The 22444-nt window shown below is 37.6% G+C and overlaps 2 protein-coding genes across 2 annotated transcripts; one reads left to right on the forward strand and one right to left on the reverse strand.

Moving 5' to 3' along the window:
* Window positions 1-1266: 1266 nt before the first annotated feature.
* On the reverse strand, window positions 1267-8164 carry LOC307140160 (uncharacterized protein). Its single transcript, XM_079839420.1, has 6 exons — window positions 7832-8164; window positions 6815-7013; window positions 6419-6583; window positions 6175-6274; window positions 2650-2780; window positions 1267-2500 (listed from the first exon to the last, which is right to left on the reverse strand). Exons 2-6 carry the CDS (start codon window positions 6866-6868, stop codon window positions 2207-2209), a joined length of 744 nt encoding a protein of 247 aa, XP_079695546.1. The 5' UTR covers window positions 6869-7013; window positions 7832-8164; the 3' UTR covers window positions 1267-2206.
* smim19 (small integral membrane protein 19) lies at window positions 6813-12475 on the forward strand. The gene is made up of 3 exons (XM_079839421.1): window positions 6813-7878; window positions 8042-8166; window positions 10749-12475. The coding sequence occupies exons 1-3, from the start codon at window positions 7748-7750 to the stop codon at window positions 10823-10825; spliced, it is 333 nt and encodes a 110-aa protein (XP_079695547.1). The 5' UTR covers window positions 6813-7747; the 3' UTR covers window positions 10826-12475.
* The last annotated feature ends 9969 nt before the right edge of the window (window positions 12476-22444 follow it).

Here is a 22444-nt window from a genome sequence, read left to right on the forward strand (position 1 = left end):
CCTCCCACGCCTGAGGGTCCAGGTCCTCCCACGCCTGAGGGTCCAGGTCCTCCCACGCCTGAGGGTCCAGGTCCGCCCACGCCTCAGGGTCCAGGTCCGCCCACGCCTCAGGGTCCAGGTCCGCCCACGCCTCAGGGTCCAGGTCCGCCCACGCCTCAGGGTCCAGGTCCGCCCACGCTCCCAGGCCCGTCCAGGTCATGTCTGGGTCCGGTGCCCCTGCACGGGCCTGGCCCACCATCCCTCCCCCAAGACCGCCCCCCAAGACTTTTTGTTTGGACTCTTTATTATTAGGCCATTGAAGTGTTGGTGTTGTTTGGGCGTCAGGGGCCGCCCATAGAGGGGGGGATCTGTCACATGGTGTTTTGGTGATGGTTCATGTTCATTGTTCCTTGTTCATGTTTTAGTTTATCATGTTCTTGCTTTGTTTTAGTGTCATGCACTTCCTGGTTTTGTCATGTGAATCCCATGCCCTCATGTGATCTTGTGTCTTGTCCTGTCATTGGTTCATTGTCTCATCACTGTTCACAGGTGTCACTTGTCTTGTCATTAGTCTGTGTGTGTATTTAAGCCCTCATGTTTGCCATGTGTCTTGGTCAAGTATTGAATGTTGTAACCCGCTGTTGGTGAGTTCTGTTAAGTTAAAGCTCTTTATAGTTTGTTTTTTGCCAAGTCCTTGTTTTATGTTTTGTTGTGAATAAAAAGCTGCATTTGGGTCCAACAACTCGCCTCCAGTGGAGATCTGTTACACGTATGTGCCTCCACGACGCATGCGCGAGAATATGATGTAGCGCCGGGGTTCGGGAATCCATGAAATGCGCACTTTAACCCCATTTTGAGAACTACACCGAGACCTAAAGCACGATCAATGTAGAATTCAACAGCTTGGACACACGCGTCTTCCTCTGCTTGTAAACAAATCGCTTCTGGGTCATGTGTCCGAACGCCGGATCTGCGTAATATTGTCGTGGAGGCACACACGGAAGACAAGAACAAGTTGGATAAAGGTGTCATTTTGATTTTTTTTTGCGCACAAAAACTATTGTCGTCGCATCGTAAAATTATTGTAGAGTCACTGTGGTGAGATGGACTTTGTAACGACGTTTTAAGTGCCTTTTATGGGTCTTGTAAGTGTAAATGTACTGAATGCCAATGGAGGCCTATCTGAAGCCTTTCTCAGCCATCAGCTTTCAACAAAAATATCTTCATTTGTGTTCCGAATATGAACGGAGGTCTAACGGGTGTCAAACGACATGAGGGTGAGTAATTAATGACAGAATTTTTTTTTTTGGGTGAACTAACCCTTTAAAAACAGAGCGCTTCTTGAGAGAGCCTCAAAACCAGGGCAGAAAATAGCCGTTTACTTATTTATTATGTTTTTGAATATAATAACCACCCAAACATCATAAGTTGACCTCAGACAACAGTAGAAAAAAATAAAAACAGCCAGTTCATGACCCCTTTAACATTTAAAAGCCTATCAAACAGTGTTCAGTGTGTACTCTAGAGAAAAGACTAATGTTCAAGTCTGTAACACTCAAACAAATGGTTTGAGCAATCAAGGCATAAATAATTTTTTTTATTAGAAATGCACCTCTAGATTTCAGATTAACAGGATTCACATTATATAAAAATTTGACTGTCCTGCCACAAAAAAGTGATGTTTCCAGCACAAACATTTCAGAAGACCTATTGCCACCTATTGAAGAAACGTGTAATATTCACATTACACGTTATTTCAATATTCCACTTTAGACTACTAACTATAAGTAACTTTGCAACGACATGTCAACTAAGTCTGTTAACTCTGTCCACTAATATTCTAATTAGTGTTAGCTGACATGTAGTTACAAAGTTATTTATGGTTAGGAGAATGTCTAAAATGGACCATCGTAATAAAGTGTAACCCAGATAATAAAGGCAGTAAAAAAATTTCACAGAAGTTTATTATGAATTAGATGATTATCTGACTTTTTTTTTTTTATATTAACGTGGCGGAAACAAGTTTCCATATCATTGTGAGGACTAACACAGAAACGAATGTAACATCTAAAAATCTACATGTGCATTCATCAGTGAAAGTGTCAGAGAGGCAACTTAGGGTGAGATTTTGCAAAACATATGTTTTCTTTCCTGATTTTAACAATCCGGCTTAATGATTATTTGACAGTTTTGGTGTTATAACTCTGATGTAAAGTCTGATACGAGTCTATTCGTCCTTGACCTGCCCATCGGAGGCTTTTGCTTTGTCTCTCGGCACTCGACCCATGTTGTAAAACTCTGTGTTAGGTCTCATGTCAGTCAGATGGGCCATGCGGTTGGACAGGGCAAAGAAGGCAGCAATGGCAGAAATGTCCCAAATATCCTCTCGGTCAAAACCGTGAGCCTCCAGGGTGCTGAAATGTTCTTCGGTTATTGTTTCACTCCTGCAGACCGTCAGAGCAAAGTCCAGCATGGCTTTCTCGCGGGCGGTCAGATCGGCAACCCTGTAATTAACTGCAACCTGTGGGTCAAGAGAGACAGTAGCAGGAAAATCAACCATCATCAATTATCATTGTAGGACTTTTCAACATTTCCTATTATTTATAGGATTCTTGGGAAAAGGGCACAGAGACAGTTGGACTGCTGAAGTTTTGTTAAAATTTTCAGTACCTGATCAGCCAGCATGGGTTTTTTGGAATAGATGCGGTGCAATGCACTGTGGGATACCACACAATACAAGCAGTGATTGTGAGCACTGGTCGAAACAACGATCAGTTCCCGGTCCGCTTTCGACAGACCACCTGTTGCAAAAGTACAATTAAAACACATCACATCCTGATTTCATCAGGGATGCAAACTCGTCACGTTTTCAATCAAAAATAGCTCATTATTGTGATTCGTCTAGATCTGATGATCTTTTGAAAGTGTTACAGTATAATGGACCCAGGGCCACAGAGAAACCCGGGCAGCACTTAAAGCGACGGCTGTTTAATCTTCCTGCTCTCTGTCATTCATATTAACCACCGGAATGACATCGCAAGTATATACTTAAAATGTGAAATGTCTGTGGATGAGCTCTGACCTCATATATTAGTACCATTTGAAAGCTTAGAACGTCTACTTTCTGGAGATATGCATCACATATGTTTTACACACAGTAACTTTTTACACTAAATTACTCTGGGACCATTTCCACCTGGATTTGGCCTACCCAAATTGAAAAGTTTCCCATACCCACATACAGTGGTCTACACATTTGGTGTAATTTTACAGGAAACCCTTTGAAGTTACATAAAACACAGTTAAAAGTGATAAACATGTAAGTATATGTTGTCTGAACTGTATTAAACCCCCCAAAAAGAGGCGCTTTTTGATTTTTTTTGGTTATAAATTCATTTTTGAAAGTGTATATCTCAGGCCCTGTTTCCAGCATATGTCAGCAAACACTGGGAAAAATTATTTTGTGACACTGGGAAATTGCATTTATACCACATATTGGGGGACTTGTGTATTGGAGAGATATGGGTAGGCAGAAATTACATTTAAAAAAGGTAATATTCCTCCCTTCAGATCCGTTTGAATAAATCTTGCATACAACATGATGCAGACAAAATATTTTTTTCCAGTATTTGCTGCCATCTAGTGGAAACTGTCTGCGTTATACACTTTCAAAAATGAATTTTTGTGTGTGTGTGTGTGTGTGTGTGTGTGTGTTTAGACCATGGGTTTTCAAACTTTATGATGCCAAGCTTAATGAGGGACCCCTAAAATCCATCGATATATTTTTATGTATGAAAAAACAAACAAACATTTAAACTGTTTAAAGTGTGGCATTATAAATACAACATATTGTTTCCAAACTTAAATTGGCTATACTTAATGTTGGATGTATAAACCTGAAGAAGAACATTTTTAATTAGAAATTATATACGTACTGCGTTAAGAATTCTGCCTTACAACCCCAGTGAGCAAGATGAATGGGACTATAGTGAGAAAAACTCACTATAAAAGATACTAAACAAACATATACAATTCTGGAAAGTATGTATTCGGCAAGAAAGGAGAGAAACATTTAGAAATGAAACCGTTAGAGTGTTCGGTAAACTTTGAAACCCCCTGATTTAGACCACTGTGTGTGGGTATGGGAAGCTTTTCAATTAGCGTAGGCCAAATCCAGGAAATCCCCAAAAATTTTCCCAGAGCTAAGGAGGTTAATCAAACAACAAAAAAGAGAGAAAATCTCTCACTGCTCTTGACTTATCCACTTTTTTAACTGTAATCAGAGTATATATATATTCAATTTACACAATAAAGACTATGCAGTGTTATATACATTTGATTAATTTAAACAATGCATATAGCATTTATTATTGTTTTGTTCTCCTGTAGTTTTTTTTGTCCTATTGCTTGTAATTATTATTCTTATTTCATCACTAACTGTTCACTTATCTTCAGTGAGCTTGAGTTTTATTTATTTAGGCTAGTAGTTTTTTGTGATATTTATATGCCATCAAAAATGTTGATATCATAAAATAATGTAAAGTAAAAATAACTATATATCATGACAATATTCTATCATTATCGTTTATTGTGATATAAGATTTTGGTCATATCGCCCACACCTATTAAGGTAAGCATCTGTTAAAGAAATGTTATGATAAACTTTCCATACTTCAGTCATTTGTCAAGCTTAGCCTGACGTGGCCGATTTTTGTTTCGATTTAAAGTTGTTGGTGTTATTTTCACTACTAACCTTGCTATTTTCCAATGAATGTAGCTTTCCTATCATAACCACAACATAACAAAAAGCTTTTTTATGTACTTTTTCAAACACAAGTTATTCTGGTTTGAAATGAACATTCACCAACCTGTCAAATGCGGGTTAGGGGTCTCGTGTTTTTGTCACCTTTTTCACCCCTGATGAGTTCGCATCCCTGTTTTATACTAGTAAATTTCCTATTTTTTGGCCTTTTTAAATAGTCTTGGGATGTGACAAATGTTTTTTTAACATACAATTATTCCATGTGGTTTCCAGTGATGAAAGAACTATCAAAATCTCACCATGATACAGCATGTTAAACTTCAGCACATGATAACTTTCCTGACTTATTTCCCTATATCTAACCCTAATTCCTGAAGCAAATCCTGATCTTGCGCCGGTGTTCTGAGGAATAATGCTACCTATTAGATTGTGCTACCAACACTATTTGTATTGTTTTAAGAGTAAGTTTAGGCAGGGTATGCGTTAATAAAGCCCCAAACCAAATATGATGCTGCTGGTAGCACAATCTGGTAAGGTTTTTAACATTTTTCACAAGCGGCATCCTCACAAGGTCTCTCTTGATTCCAACACGGAAGTGACTTCAAAATCTGTATCTCCCCCATATTAAAATGCCCAACTTTACAGCAGAAAAAAATATGTTTACAGCCTGGTATAAATTTTGGTTTTGGTCTATACAGCTGATTTTGCCCTTCATGACAACTGTGAGGGACAGGGTTGCCAGGTCCCAGAAATATTACCAGCCCAATGACAGCTCAAAACCCACCCAAATGGAATGAAAACTAGCCCAATCAGATTAGACAACGACTGGATACCCACAAAGGGCCTACAAATAAACGTTTTATATATATATATAAAATATTATAAATATATACTGTATATATACTACAGGTCAAAAGTTTGGAAACTGTACTATTTTGATTGTTTTTGAAAGAAGTTTATTCTGCTCACACCAAGGCTTCATTTATTTGATCCTAAATACAGTAAAAGCAGTATTATTGTGAAATATTTTTACAATTTAAAATAACCTTTTTCTTTTTGAATATATAGTAAATTGTAATTTATTCCTGTGATCAAAGCTGCATTTATCACCATTACTCCAGTCTTCAGTGTCACATGATCCTTCATAAATCATTCTCATATGCCGATTTGCTGCTCAAGAAACATTTATGATTATTATCAGTGTTGAAAACAGTTGTGTTAATTTTTTTCTGGATTATTTAATGAATAGAAAGTTAAAAAGAACAGCATTTATCTGAAATATAAAGCTTTTGCAACACTATAGCTACATGTCTATACTGTCACTTGATCAATTAAATGCATCCTTGCTGAATAAATGTATTAATTTCTTTTAAATAAATAAATAAAGGTAGCCCAAAAAAATTCAACTATGAAGCATGAATAAAAGGTCGTACCACTTTCCTTGTTCATGATGGCATTATAATAAGAGAAGAAAGCCCGAAATTCATCAGGACGATGGGCAAGAACCTTGAAGACATTGGGCAAAAACCCTCCCTGTAGGTGAACACAAGAAGCACACATTTCATCATATTTTGTGTTTCATGGAATGCCATATGGGTTTGAAATTACATTAGGACGAGTCAATTATGACAGACTTTTAATTTTGGGATGAGCTTTAGGGTGAATGTGATGCCAAACCTTCTGTTCAACCTCCTCCATCAGTTCCACAATATCAAACGGCAGGTTCTTCTTGGTTGGCACAGGATAGCGACTGATGACCTCTGACCTGCTGCTGCTGCTGCTGTGCCGGGTGTGAGGAGCTGCTGCTTTCACACAGACTCTGCTTCCTGGGGAAACTGAGTACTGCAGAGGACAGGGCTTGGTTAATATTGTTGCTTCTATCACATAATTCATACCAATAAACAACTTGAAGACAACTTTTCAAGTACAGAGTGATAAATGTGTTTTTGATTACAACGCAGTGATTACAAGCAGATACAGGTATGTTTTGCGTGCAGTTACTAACGCTTTAAAATAATAACGTTATAATGTTACGTCACAATTCAGAAAACCAATTCATTTAAAAGACCTTACCGTTATCCCAAAATTAGAGCGGTGAATAAGCTTAAAAGCGACTCGTAACGACATTGTTCGACTTTATCCTGTAGTGGTGCCCTCTGTGTTTATTTTGTGGACGGAATCATATGTTCTAAAGAGCAGCCAATCAGCGAGTCTTGTTCTGACACGCCTCGTGGCCGTTCGACCAATGAAACCATCACTTCCTGTTTACGTGCTGAAAGAAATGAAGCAAAGCATAATAAGAGAAATGAATGAATCTCAGTAAAACAGTGTCAAAGTAAAAGTGTATTTGCGTGCGGCCAAAATAGTTATTATTGTTATTATTACATTATTAATATCACTAGTATAATATTGTGATCCAGGCTCTATCGTAATATGGAGGACGAAACCTGCAAAAACAATACATAAACAAACACATAAATCAAATCACAAAATTCTACACACACATATACAGAAGTGAATATGCCAATAAATACATAAATCCACATATTCCTGTATAAATAAATATATAGATAATTAAATGTGCGAGGAGATAAATAATTAAATAAATAAAACAAATGTTGGGGGGAATAAATAAAAATGCTAAACTGAAAGTTACCCCTTAACCGTTTATTAATTTCAGTTACTTTCAGTTTAGCATTTCCTTTAACATTTTTTTAATTTTATTTAGCATTTACTTTGACATTTTTATTTATAATTTTTAATTGTATTTATAATTTTTTATTTTACTGAAGTCCCAATGACATGTTCTGTGATTTTTTATTAAATATGATCAGTACCAGTGTTTGATTAGCTAGTAATAAAAGTCGAATTCCTGTTGCAAAGGGACTTTTATTTTGAGCTTTGCTCTGTGCTTATCCGGAAATAAATGTTTATTGTTGTATCCGCTGTTTTCTGATAAGATATTTTACATCAGATATATTTTCGCTTTTAAATAAACGCGTGACTATGGCTGGGTACGGGGTGATGGCAGATGACGAATCTCTGGATTATTCGGTTCATGAAGCCTGGAATGAGGCAACTAATGTTTACCTGCTGGTGATCTTGGTCAGTTTCGCCCTGCTTATGTACGCCAGAAAGTAAGTCTCCATTTCATTTGTATATTCATTAACCACACGACGACCAGGCAATTATATTGACCTGCAAACATGACAATGACATAAGCTGTCTCGAGTAAATCTGTTGAATATGATTAAACGTCTCAAAAAGAGAATATCTGCTTTTCCCTCTCCTTTTTTTAAGAAATAAGAGGAAGATTATGCGTATATTCACGCTGCCACCAACAGTTGACAGCGCACCAGAACCCAACTTCTACGACAGTCTGCAGAAAGTCCGGCTGAGACAACAACTGGAAATGTATTCCCTAGGTGGGTTGGGCTCATTTTCTCTGTATAATCATGTCTCATTTTGTCCTTTTGAAAAATTGCCATGGTAACTATAGTTTCTGGCTAAATGCAGTTACCATGCAGTTAGTTACTGTTATACATGTGTGCCTACATATGTGGATATTATGCATTATCCACCACTTTAATAGGCATGAGAAAAAAAGTATATCGCTCTCACTGTTCAGCTAATGCTGCGTTCATTTTCTTGCCCTACCCAACTGTATTGCCACTACATTTATTTGTTTATCATGCACATGTTTTTTTCCCCCTTTATCATTATTTGTATTACATTTTAAAGGCGTAGTATGTAAGTTTCGCTGCTAGAGTTCGCTCTTTTCAAAACAATAACAAAGGCGTAGTTTGATGATGCCATGAATGAGCGTGGAATCATGGGAGTTGTCGTCTTCACTTCCACAGCCAATGGAAAGCAATCTGAAGGGACTAAGGCAGAAATCGTGTTAATTGGTGAGCTAATGTATTAAAGTATTATTAACGTTACTTTGGTAAGAAGAGGCAGGGCGGGGGCGAGAGCCCGGGACATTTTATGTTCCTGTTTTTATTATGCTTATATGCCGCAGTCGGTCGCTCTTTTCGCTTGATTCTTTATGCATATTTTATGATTAAAGTTACAATTAAAGTCGTCTGCCTCCTTCATCCCTGAACTTTTTTACAGTTATGTTTGATGACTTAAACTTATTATATTTCTTTCTAATGAAACAGCCGCAAACGTTGAATTGCCACTCATACAGGTCACTTTATCTGACGAATTAAAATTGTGGGGTAACGCAGCTCTGTTTTACTCAGTCAGAACAATTCAGGTCACATTTATTTGTATAGTGCATTTCACAAAAGATGTCGTTTCAAAGCAGCTTTACAAAACAATCAAAACGTTTCTTGTCACATCACATTCAGTTATGATTTATATAAATAATGACAATTTTTTTCATGAAATTTCACCATTTTGAATTGAAAATAATATGTCAAGTAGTTTGCATCACTTGATATTACTGTTGGTCGCCTTGTTCGTATGTATCGTAAAGCAGTTGTCAAATATTAAATGTTTAGCTACTTACATCTTATGACGCACTCTTTCACTGCTATAACTAAAGTGTCGCGTTGGAATGCGCACTTACAGTAAGCCCCGCCCTCTTTGATTTGATTGGCCATCTCGCTCATTCTGACAGTGATGAGCGCTGTTAGACGGCTGAGGCAGACCAACCTAAAAAATATAACATTGTACTTTTGTTATCCTAGCAACAAACAGCGCAGTGTGTAATGGAGTACAGCAGAGCAGCATCAAGTATATCTAATTTTGGCCATTTCTAATATTCGGGGGGACTTGTCCCCCTCAATGCCAATGGTGGTTACGGCCCTGTTACTGTTGCTACAAAATCAGCTCTTTCTGATTATACTATGTTAGCCACTTGACAAAATAGCATTGTCTCTGAGGCGGTACCAACATGTCAATCGCGGTAAATCAAGAAGACGAGATTCAAACCATAAGTCCTATATAATAATTATACGTTTTCTGTCAATACGTTTGGACACCCCTGGGTTAAAGGGTTACACTGCAAAAAATGCTTTTCTTACTTAGTATTTTTGTCTTTTTTCATTCCAAATGTCTAAAAAATCTTACATTAAGAAGCATTTACTAGACAAGGAAAAGTTTTTGTCTTGTTTTGGGGGAAAATAACTCAAAATTAAGGGAGTTTTTGCTTAAAATAATCTGCCTATGGGGTAAGCAAAATAATCTTGTTTTCTGGTTGAATTAAGATTATTTTGCTTACCCCATTGGGTAAAACTTTAAAAAATTTTTTTTGGTGAACTAACCCTTTAAAATAACTGATTTCTCTGGATTTAAACATCGTTGGAAACATTTGGGATAATGTAAGTACACAAGTCAAAAAAATGTATAACATTGTTTGGTAACACTTTGAACATTCATGTTACATGTACTTACCATAGTAATACCAGTAAATTATACATAATTACATGCAACTAACCCTCAACCTAACCCTAATCCTACCCTAACCCTATAGTAAGTACATGCTCAGTACTTAAATATATAATTACATTGTAACAAAGACACTATAACCCATTGTTTTAGTGGTTTTTGGATATTTTAATCCAAAAATCTTACATATTGTGCATTTAACTGCACACATCTACTTTTAAACGTCCTTGTAGCAACAAAAACACTTCTCATTACATTAATATTCTCTTAGTCTTCTGTTAGCACATCTCAAACTCCACCATGCTTTAAGAACAATTTAAAATGCCCTCATCTCTCCATCTCCATACAAAATCTTATTTAATCCTAAAAAATTATCGTTACTATTGACATATGTTATATTTTAAGCCAATCTACATGTGTTTTAATGGAAAGCATTTCAACACAATTCTGTTCTGATGTAAAAATGTAATTGTGCTAAAATGATCTACATGCTGCATAACAGATTATTGTTGTCGTAATTGTGAAATGTATGAGAATTATGCTAGAAGAAGTAAATTTGCAAAACATTTCCTGAACTGTAGCTAAGTCTTCGCTGTTGTTGTTTTCCCAGCTCGTAAATATGACCAGCAGCAGCAGCAGCAGCAGCAGCAGGTGCAGTCGGACAGTGTGCAGCTGTCAATGGAGTGATGTCTCCAGAGGAGGCGCTCTTCACCCGCCAATCCTGCAGATGTGAAGAAAGGCAGAACGGGCCACCGAGAGAAGTGGATTGCTGAGAGATAAACGTGCTTGGTCATTTGGGGGGGTAATGTTGAATGTTATTTTTTTATTTTGAAGAGCCTTTCTTTTTCTTCACATCCTTCATACCTCTCAAACATTCAGAAGAAGTGACCGCTAGTTTAAGAACTTGCGATTCCTTACAGGGGCATTGGTGGACAATGACACAGACTGCCCTCTGCTGTTGGATGTGAAAATGCTTGTATAATATCTCAACATTTCACATGTTTGACAGACATCATCTCTGTGCCGTAATGTTGATCGCTGTTTGTAATATGCACCCAAACATTAAGATCAACATTTGAACTCACCTCAAAGTCATTGTTACAAAATGCTATTTAATGTTGACCAAGGATGAAGATACTGTACACTGATTTTGTTGTGCATGCTAGGTACCTTTTCTCCAGTGCTGTATTATATTGCCCTCTAGTGCTAGCTTGCATGCATGTCAGTTGTTTTGGGCTGACCTGGCAGGCTGTTTAAAGAATAATCTGCTAAAAAATAAAGATTTTAACAATAAACAAATGCGTCTTCTTTAAAGTGACCGCAATTAATTCCTGGTAAGACAAGCATCACTATTACTATATTACTATTGTGCTTTCTTAAAAAAAGAAAGGTTCTTTACTGGCATCTGTGGTTCCATGATGAACCGTTAACATCCCGGGAATATTGAATAAGTAATTACTTCACGACCGCTAAAAAGTATGATCTATATACAGTGTTTGGGAGTAACTAGTTACATGTTACGGAATTACGTCATTTAATTAACTGTAATCCGTTACAGTTGCTGAAAAAAAATTACAATTACTTTTGAAAATGTTAACGATTACAAAGGGGTTACATCTGAATATTTTCTGTAAAAAGCTAGGATGTGTTGAATAACATTAATTTGTTGCTTTGCCTGTTTTTGATGTGCACATTGCCTCTGAAAGCTTTAGGCTACAACCTGTGCGAGTGATAAAAATGTGTTCCAGTGCTGGGAATTTAGAAATCATTGGTAACACTTTACAATACGGGTGCACTAATATGCATTAATTTATGCTTAAATAATGCACAGATAATCAAGAGTTAATGTGTGACTCATGAAGAACTAAACCATTTATTAATGATTACTGCATCAGTCAAGGCAAGTCAACTTTATTTATATAGCGCTTTTTACAATGCAGATTGTTTCAAAGCAGCTTCACAGTGTTAAACAGGAAAATAATGCAACAGAATTTGATTCGGCTGTACAGCCGCTCTGGAGAAAACGGTAATGTCATCAGCTCATTTCAATTATTATATAGTGACAATGTGGGCAGATCAGTAATTTAGTTGATGTATTTAATTTAGTTTAGTAATTACATTTATTTGGATATTTAGTTGAAAATGTAGTGTCCCCAAATGAGCAAGCCAAGCCAAAGGCATCAGCAACTAATGAACATTCCATAATGTTAATACATTAAGTAATATATGAATTGCAATTAATGAAATGTGTCACAATGCATTAATTCCCTAATAACATATAGTATTAACTAATAGTGTAAATTCATGTGTTAATTACCACAATAGACAATTTTTGGGACGCCTGAATTGCCTCTACTTTTCTTTGTTTTTCTCACTCATTCTAGCAGTTAGCATCAAGTGTCATATATCATTTTAAACATGAAGTTTCCATCTAGCTAATTTGAAGTCCCCATTTTACATTTATTTAGTCTGAGAATGGAGTAAATTAATAGAATTTTAAGAAAAACGGCAGCAAAAATGTTGTGTTTTTACTGTGAACTCAAACAGAACTTCATGAAGTTTGGATTTTTTCCTTTATAAAGTTAGACTTGGTTGTTTTAGACTTCCAGATTAAATTTTGTCTACATGTAACAATCCCTCAGCAAGTTATAGCCATTTATTATAATATTATTCACGTTTTTGAGTGAAAACAGGTGTATTTTATTTACTGACAATGTGGATGTAGTAAAGTAAATAGAAAGATTGTTATATAATAAGAGAACACTGAAATGGTGTAAAACACAAACTACATACAAATAGAGAAATATACTGACTTGTGTGCTGTGCTATGTGAGAGAGTGCTCTGCATGCGTTTATTTCGGTTTATTTTCATACACCCACTTTCACGTTGTGTCAGAGAAACATGTGATTGGTGATTCAAAAGACCAAACACTATGTTTACATGGTGCATACAGATTGGATTAGCGGTTTAAAAGTTATTAAACATTTTAGAACGATAGTTATTTTAGGCGTGGGCGACTGGTCTTTCAGGGTTAATTAATCATTAGCTAATGATAGCAATTGTTGAGGCACATGACTATTAACTATTAGTTATTACTATATGTTATTAGGGAATTAGTACATTGTGGCACATTTTTGGGTGAACTATCCCTTTAAAATCATATAGAATCTTCGTTAGTTGCTGATGCAGTAATTATTAATAAATGGCTTAGTTCTTCATGAGTCATACATTAACTCATGATTATCTGTGCGTTAGTTAAACATGAATCATATCATATCAAGCATATCATTGCACCCATATTGTAAAGTGTTACCAAATAATTTTATCCAGAAATATGTATTTAACCTTAGAACGATCTCAAGGTAAAAAGAGGTGCCAAAGTCTGATTTTGTGGTGGCTGTGCTTTAAAATTACATTATTATAATCTTAATTCAATGAACCCTGCCTGGTTTAAATGTTTGAAAATGATTAACAGTGAAAAACATTCGTTAGAAATTTAGAAAAGTAATCAAAAAGTAATCAGTTACATTACTTTAATAAAGTAACTGAAATAGTTATACTACTTAAATAGGGTAACTTGTAATCTGTAACCTATTACATTTCCAAAGTAACCTTTCCAACACTGTCTATATAGTCTGTGTATATGAATGTGTGTAGAATGAATGCACACTTCAGAATCTCGCCGGAAGTAGTAGGTCATCCAGCCTACTCTTGGCATACTTCTTTTGCCACTGTTTTTCGAATACTATATATTAGTGAAGAATGTGATTTCGCATGTTTATAGACCTTATGTAGCCCCGCCCCTTTTCAACGCTGGTTTGTATTTCCACAGCATGAAGGTAAGATCTTACGGATTTATGAATGAATGCTCTTTTTGAAAATCTTCCCGGTTTAGTGACATTTAGTTAACTTTCATTAACTCTACAACAAGTAAATCCACTTCACCAAGTTATTACTCTTCGATAGCGCTGCCAGGGCTGGACTGGTAATCTGGCATACCGGGCATTTTCCCGGTGGGCCGACACACTTTGGGGCCGATACAAGGTTATTTATTTATTTAATTTTTTGCCACGTACTGGCGCATCATGCAGGGACAGCGGCCCATTGGTTTTTCTTCTTAATTGACAGGCCAAAGCGAGAGAGACCTTCCCTCCTCCATAGACTGTGTCCATATTAGGCGCTGTTTAAAAATTTGGGCGCATGAAACTGCAAAAGGCGAATATCCGCGCAACAGCGCTGCCGAACGTGCGCTGCGTTTCTTCTGCTCTATGAAGTGATGAACCGGCACTTTGACTCCGAATGTTGTTTTATACAATCGTTCGATATGGGAACATTAAAGGTTCTGTGGTGAATCAGCTGAAAACAGCCGCAACGACCATGTAAATACATCACGAGGTAAATTGGAAAACAGCAATACACACAACTACAAACTTGTCACTCTAGCACAACCAAATTCAATAGTTTATTATTATTTATTTATTTATTTTCGAAACCATAAACCTATGGTAATAAGGAGCATGATTTTACCTGTGACTACCATGTCCATACAGTTAAATGAAACTGACCTACAGTTAAACTCAGTTAAAATGTCATTACACTCTAAAAAAAAAAAAGGTTCTATATGGCACCAAAAATGGTTCTTGGCTTGTAATCATAGGGGAACTTTTTTAGTGCTTCAGTGGTTCTTCAGCGGTTCTTCAGAAGTTCTTCACCGGTTCTTTGACTAAGGTGCTATATAGCACCTCTGAAGAACCTCTGAAGAACCACTGAAGCACCAAAATTGGTGCTATATAGCACTAAAAAAGGTTCCCCTATCATTACGAGCCAAGAACCATTTTTGGTGCCATATAGAACCTTTTTTTTTTTTTAGAGTGTAGGGTAATTAAATTATAATTCAACAAAACAGCTTTAAAGCCTGGATCCCATGCATTAAAGGGCTAGTTCACCCAAAAATGAAAATTCTGTCATCATTTACTCACCCTCAAGTTGTTCCAAACCTGTATGAGTTTCTTTGTTCTGCTGAACACAAAAGAAGATATTTTGAAGAATGTTTGTAACCAAGCAGATAGAGCAACTATTGACTACCATAGTAGGAAAAAAATACTATGGTAGTCAATAGTTGCTCTATCTGCTTTGTTACAAACATTCTTCAAAATATCTTCTTTAATGTTTCACGGAAGAGAGAAAGTCATACAGGTTTGGAACGACATGAGAGTGAGTAAATAATGACAGATTTTAAAAGCAGTAAATTCACTTTAATGTATCCTAGCTCAAAATCAGTGGTTTACTGTCAAGTGCATTTCTGTGTGACAAAAGTGCAATATTACGTTTGTTATCTGCATTTGCAGTAAATTCGATAATATCCATCATTAGTTGTCCATGTCCTAGATTTATTTATTTACTCCAATTTAAGGCCCTAACCCCAGTTAAAACATTCAAGAGGAATGGGCTGGATTTGCCAGGGCCGAATTTTAGCCCCAGTCCAGCCCTGAGCGCTGCCATAGAGATATACAGTGCTACTGCGGAAGCTCAAATACACAATTTTAAAGACGGATGTTTGCTTGTTACTCTGGCACATATAAGGGGCCCTATCATACGCCCGGTGCAATGCGACGGCAAGCACAATGCAAGTGTGAAAAAACGCAAATGTGCACAGGACATGAAAATGATAACTAGCAAATAAAATAGCAAAAGTGGATTCGGACACGCCCTAAAATGTACCTGCGCTTCAGACAATGTGCTCAGATCGTTAAAATAGGGCCCAAGGTCTATAGCGGAGAAAGGTTCTTTAGACTTTACACACTAAACTGTTTTTCCGAGCAGAATAGACCGAGAATCACCCAGAACACCTTAGCAATCATATATAAAATGCTGTGACACACACCCACCCAACCATCATGTTGGCAACTCTTGTATGTACCGCTCACATTTTCTTCACAAAGTGTATCGTTTTTCTTGTTTCAAAAAACACTGAGTGAACAAAGTGCAATAAATGAGTCCAAGTGATACAGAAGTGAGAAATGAAAAACATGGAGTGAGAAACAAAAGTTAAAAGGTGTGAGAGAGAATCACAATCTTGGACAGTCTCGCTTTTGTTTTTGCTGCTTTTGTTCTAATCGTTTTTTGTTTTTTTTTCTTTCATGCCGCTCTTCCATCATTCTCTAGCTTCTGATCCGCTGTGGTATCATTTCCCCAGATGAATCACAGAAAGCTAAAGAAATGATGCCTCGCCTTGCCTTAGTCATCTGCCTCCCCCTCCCTCCGCTTCCTCTTGCGCTTTCCCTCAGGTCTCTATGGAAATAAGAAGAACAAACTCTTTTCTTTATCATTTTCCAACCTCCAATAATTCTAATTTTATTCTATATCTGCCTTTGCCTTTTATCCTAAACCCTGAGCGTCTCACAGCAAACAATATGCTGAGAATTTTTGAAGAATCCTCATGCAGCTTTTTCCCCATATCTGTCAAGCTCCAAAAAGCATCGTAACAGCAGTCTATATGAGTCTTCTGAAATCCTGCAACAGCTTTGTGCGAGAAACAGAATGAAAATCTGAAAGTCTTTCCACAAAAGCTCTCAAATCAAATGCTATGTAAGAACCAGTGGTGTTTATTGGTGTTCATTGACGTCAAACGGCACCATATTTGATTTGAATAATTGTCATATGGACTATTTTATGGTGCTTTTTTGAAACTTGACAGACATATAAAAGAGCTGTGGGAAGATTCCTCAAATTCCTCTTTTTATGGAACAACATGAGGCTGAGGAAATAATGGCAGATTGTTCATTTTTGGGTGAACTGTTGCTTTAACACTCAAATAGCACATTATCCTTCCTTCTGTCTCTCTCTTCCCCCCACCCAGTCCCACCCCTTCCATTGTTTAACGAACACACAGAGAACTGAATTCCAGGCATTAACACATGACATGCATCAACACAAATCGTACACATTCGTTCTGCATCCGTTTGCGAGCTCAAACCATAAAAAATAATCAATAAGCCAGAGGAAAAATAAACCAAAGGGTTGAGGAGCAACGTCCATGGCCACTGGATTTCAACACGTTCATCAGCGTATAGTTGATGTTTACAGTCTGGGTGTCGTCCCCTGCCCTGTCTCGATCCACTGTGCTGTTCTGAGACCTGTGGCTGCTTGAAGCCCAGACAGATGTAAACATGGTCTGACCGCACACACTGGCCTCAGGCCAGCAGCTGGCAAAAACAGACAGGAATGTCAGTGCCACGGCCCAACTCCCTCTCTCTGGGTTTTTACACCCAGTTAAACTGGCCCGCTGCCACAAGGCCCACAAACTGGTCAGTGTTAAACAGAATCACTTTATTTAAAGGCATGACACAAGGAGGTTGTGATCTGCTTATACAACATGCTTATGAGTAGTACAAACATTTATAAATGCTGTGAGTCAGCAACATTTGAGTTGAAATAACAGTTTATGAAACCGCAGTGAATGCATTATGCAGCTTTCTCTTTAGGGTTGCTTCCAAACCCGTTACTTGGTACAGTCAGACTTGAGATTATTATTTAATGCAGCTGTCAAGGCTGCTTTTTATAAAGTTCAAAAAGCTACAGACAGCCTTCTGACTGGGAGGTCATGCATTATGTCATATCTAAATTTATATTGCACAAATTATTCGGATACCAAATTGTAAACATAATTGCGAGATTACTTATTGTTCAATAAACAAAAAGTTCACACTGAGAACTTATGTTTAAGACACAATATTTCCAGTTAGTTTCTATAGTTTTGCTCAGCCAATGACAGCAAAATCCACAGCATAATTGCTATACACGGTAGTGGCCATGGAATCCACATGTACCAGATGTGGCCCGGATCTGGGCCGACACTGTAGGTGAGTTCCATTCGACAGGGTTCCTGCGCAGTGTTCACTGCTCCCTACTCCCTGACCACGGTATGTCCGCTGAAGTGGACTTCGCTGACTATAATCACTCATTTGGAATGCCCTGCAACGTCATCAAAGAAAGGCAATAACGGGGTCACGTAGATTATGACATAACACCAACAAATATCTTTCCTGTAGCTCAAACAATAGAACTGACAAAATGTAAAATGTGTACCTTGAATGCAATATAAGTAGCTTAAAAGCGTTGGATAAAAGCGTCTGCCAATTGCATAAATTTCAATGTAAATTTTACGTTCACATTTAAAACCATATAATAGTTTATTACACTACTGTATATTTAATTGACTATTAACAGATTTGACAACAAATTTGCCTCTGTACTGTAACTGTCATTCAATATGAAAATACATTTTGATTTGGTTAACTGTATAAATGTGTTCTTAATAATTGTCTTGATAATTGTAGCAGTCTCATAGCATGCGCAGCTGCATAGTAAACATTCCAGTAAATTCCGGTAAATAAAGTAAAAAAATAAAATAATGGCAGCGCCTTAGCTGCTTCTCAACACTTTTATGAATACTCAAATGCATACGTAAACTCCATCGCAAAGCCGTATAAAAATAAAAACTCGACTAGCGGCTCTGCTCCATCGTTAGTTCAGAGTGGTGGCGCGATGCGCAATGACAGTTGGGTGATTTTCGCTCTCCACTTCCTGTGAATTGATGTATCAATGTACCCTCATTCCCTACGCCGTTCGCAGTGCCATTTGAACTGAACATGTTCGCTCCCTTTGGATTGGAATCTCACTTAAGATGGCGGAATACACTGTGAAGTCCCCTTCACAGTCCACTTTCGGTCGAATGGAACGCACCTTATGTTGCTGTCGGGGAGAATTCTTGAATCAAGCAATGGTTCTGAACAAATCGATTAGGTGAATGATTCAATGATTCGCTCATAAATACTCTAAAAAAAAAAAGGTTCTATATGGCACGAAAAAATGGTTCTTGACTCGTAATCATAGGGGAACCTTTTTAAGTACTATATAGCACCAATTTTGGTGCTTCAGTGGTTCTTCAGTGGTTCTTCAGAGGTTCTTCACCGGTTCTTTGACTAAGGTGCTATATAGCACCTCTGAAGAACCGCTGAAGAACCACTGAAGCACCAAAATTGGTGCTATATAGTACTTAAAAAGGTTCCCCTATGATTACGAGCCAAGAACCATTTTTGGTGCCATAGAACCTTTTTTTTAGAGTGTACTGTCAGCTTTTATGCTTGAATTAATCAGCATTTTTCATTAAAAAGAGTTAATGATTCATTGTGTCATAAAGAAAGTCATCTGTCGCCACTTTCTGGTGTGAAAAATACAACCTGCACTGAAAAAGTTGCGGCCGGGTCACATTTACCATTGTTGGGTGAATTTTTGAGCCTGATCACACGAAAATGCTTATAAATAATATGAGTGTGCAATGTCGTGGAATGTATACGCCAAAATGAGTTTTGGTGTGCATATGATATGCAGTTTTTCGCATGCATATGATATGCACTTTATGGCGCACTTAAATGTATTTGAAATACATTTATTTTATGCTAAGTATACTACAAATAGATTTACATATGTACTTAATATAAATACCATGCAATTGTACGGTTGGTATACCAAACTGATATACTTGCTAAATTGAAACAACTAATTTTACTTTATCCAGAAATAGTGCTCAGGTCTAACTAAAGATATACTGAAGTATATTTGATTGTGTTAAAGTGCAACTATTGCAAGTTTACATTAGGCACACTTTAAATATCTAGCATTTAAAGACTTCTATTACACAGAGATCATACCATCCTTACTAATATTGATATTAAATCACATTTCAGGCTTAATGTTAAGAAATGTGCATTGTGCAATAAAGCGTTTCTAAGGATGCTGGTTTTTAGAAGGCAGACTGAGATGGTGAACGGGAACATTTGTGTAACATTAGCAACACATTATTGGCTGTTTGATAACGTAGTCAAGCAAAAGGATAATTTTTACTACAGTAGGTAAGTTAACCGAGCTGGTGTGAGTGGAGGGGGGGCTAATTTGCATATTCTTGTAACCACATATACTAAATGAAGCAAGGGTGTAGAGTTACATTCAAGCTATTTTAAGGCATGAATACTTTTTTCACAGGAAAAAAAAAGTTTTAATATGTCATTTTGGTGATCAAAGATAAGTTTTAAGGGATAAAAGGATTGACTACTGGGGGACTTTAAATGACGTAGTCGCAAATTACTGAGTTAGTTGACTTGCAGTTGCAAAGTTACTTATAGTTAGTAGAATGTCTAAAGTGAATCAAAGTCAATTATTCAATTATTTGATTCAATTACTTATAATTTACTGCCTAAAATTAAAACAGCATTTGACAACTGGATTTACAAAAATCCTGTCACTTTTAAGAGGACAAATAATAATTCAGTGATTGGACTGCGAGAAGTGCTCTCTATATGACAGGTTGTTGGAGGGAAGCTGTAGAAAAATACAAGGGTTTGGTGGCATCAGCTGGCAATGAAAGGCATTGTAGATTTCACTTTTTCTTGGAATAACACGCAAGAATGAATTGTGCACAGTAACAAAGGAACATTTATTAAGGAAGTAGTAAATTATTTTGATTTTATGTTGACTTTAAAGGTGCAGTGCTTTAAATGTTTCAGATGCCCTCACAGAAATGTGAGACTCATTAGGACACCTCTGTGTTTGAATTACACGTAGGGACAAATATGGGTCACAGTGAAATACCCAACGCTGCACTGAAACCTGTGCTTCTCTCTCCCTCCCCGCTTCATTTCTCCACATCGCTTTCTTCTTTCAAAGGCATCCGCGTCGCACAGAAGCGCAAGCCTGTGTGTGTTTCCATGCTGCGTGTCTCTGGATCCAAGCGCAGATGAGACATGACAAGCTCCTTCATCCTCCCCTCCGCTCTAGTGTTGTGGGGCCAAGCGCTTTGCCTTTCTCATCTTCATTCCTCCATTCTTTTCCCTTTTTTCACACTTTTTCTTTATGTCACAGGTGGAAACAAGACACGACTGGGAATGAAAGAGAACAGGCGCTAATTAGGGAAGAGGGACTGGGACAAAGAGACTGGAATAATAAGACGATTAAAACAGGGAACTCTAATCTGTGAGGATTGGAAACGAGGCTGACTGGTGGCCGCTTTCTTTTCCTTCTCGCAGAGCAGGAGGATCAAAAGAGGAACACAGACCTTTTCAACTGTCTTGTTTCCATGTTTTTCTTTTTTTTTCAAACACAGAGACCCTTTAAACCAACAGAGTTTAACAAAACGGAAGCCGCAGACTTGCGTGTGTCCTTGTGGTATCCACTGCGTTTGATAAGGATTTCAGCGTCAGGTTTGTCAGATAATGGTGAATGAGGCACACTTCGGAGCCCATTCCTCTCCGGGGTCTTGCTTTGGGACAGTCTGATTTTTCTGAAAATAAATGATTGCGAAAGCGTCTACAGCTCTCACCATCTCCCTGAGATCTACTGCTCTTCACACCAAAGTTCCACAGAGCCTCCTAAAGCTCAAAGCTATTAGTCATGTGTGTGGTTTCAGGTCTGTCTTAAGAAGAGCCCCTCGGGGGCTTCTGTGCCAGGGCAGACAGCTCCGGTCACTGGCAGAGAACAGCCCAGGTATGACCCAGGGTTCTGTCTGGCCGCCAGCCTCTGTGGAGCCAAGACCTGAACAACAAACACAAGAGACCCAGACTGAACCTCCTCTCTGGCCCCCACACAGACTGTATCCACAGGGCCCGTCATCACACGTATGGACCTCCGTATGGATGCGAGCCATGGCCCGGCCGCAGGCTCCATTTCACCTCACGCTTTCTGCAATAAACAACAAGAGGAGAATTGAAAACCCACCGTCACTTATGGCAAGCCAAGAGGACAGCTCCGTCAATATTTGCCTCAGTTGTGAAATGGACACAAGAAGGACGAACTCAGGATGGGTTGATCTGATGAAAAGCAAGACATTTTTGTCACCTTAGAGATGACACTATGAAATATTTTACCACTTAAAAGCACAATATGTAAGATATTTTGGATTAAAATGTCAAAAAATCAAAAGAACAATGTTATATAATTTGTTGAGTTGTGTACTTACATATATTGGAATTTTTAAGTCCAGAGAAATAAGCAATTTTAACCAGGACACGGTGTCTGTGCGCTGCTTATCAATGTCATCATACCCGCCTTACCCTTTATTTTATTTTGTAGAAACCATGGAAACACCAAAGATGCTTGAATATATTATGTGTTTTATTAGACAGGTGAGCAATTGTTTGGATACATTAATAGACAGCAAACTAATCATTGTTATACAGCTCAACACAGTTAGTCTTATTGTTTAAAGGGTTAGTTCACCCAAAAATGAAAATTTTGTCATTATACTTACC

The sequence above is a fragment of the Gobio gobio genome, assembly GCF_949357685.1.
Source record: "Gobio gobio genome assembly, chromosome: 16".
In the NCBI taxonomy this organism is placed as follows: domain Eukaryota; kingdom Metazoa; phylum Chordata; class Actinopteri; order Cypriniformes; family Gobionidae; genus Gobio; species Gobio gobio.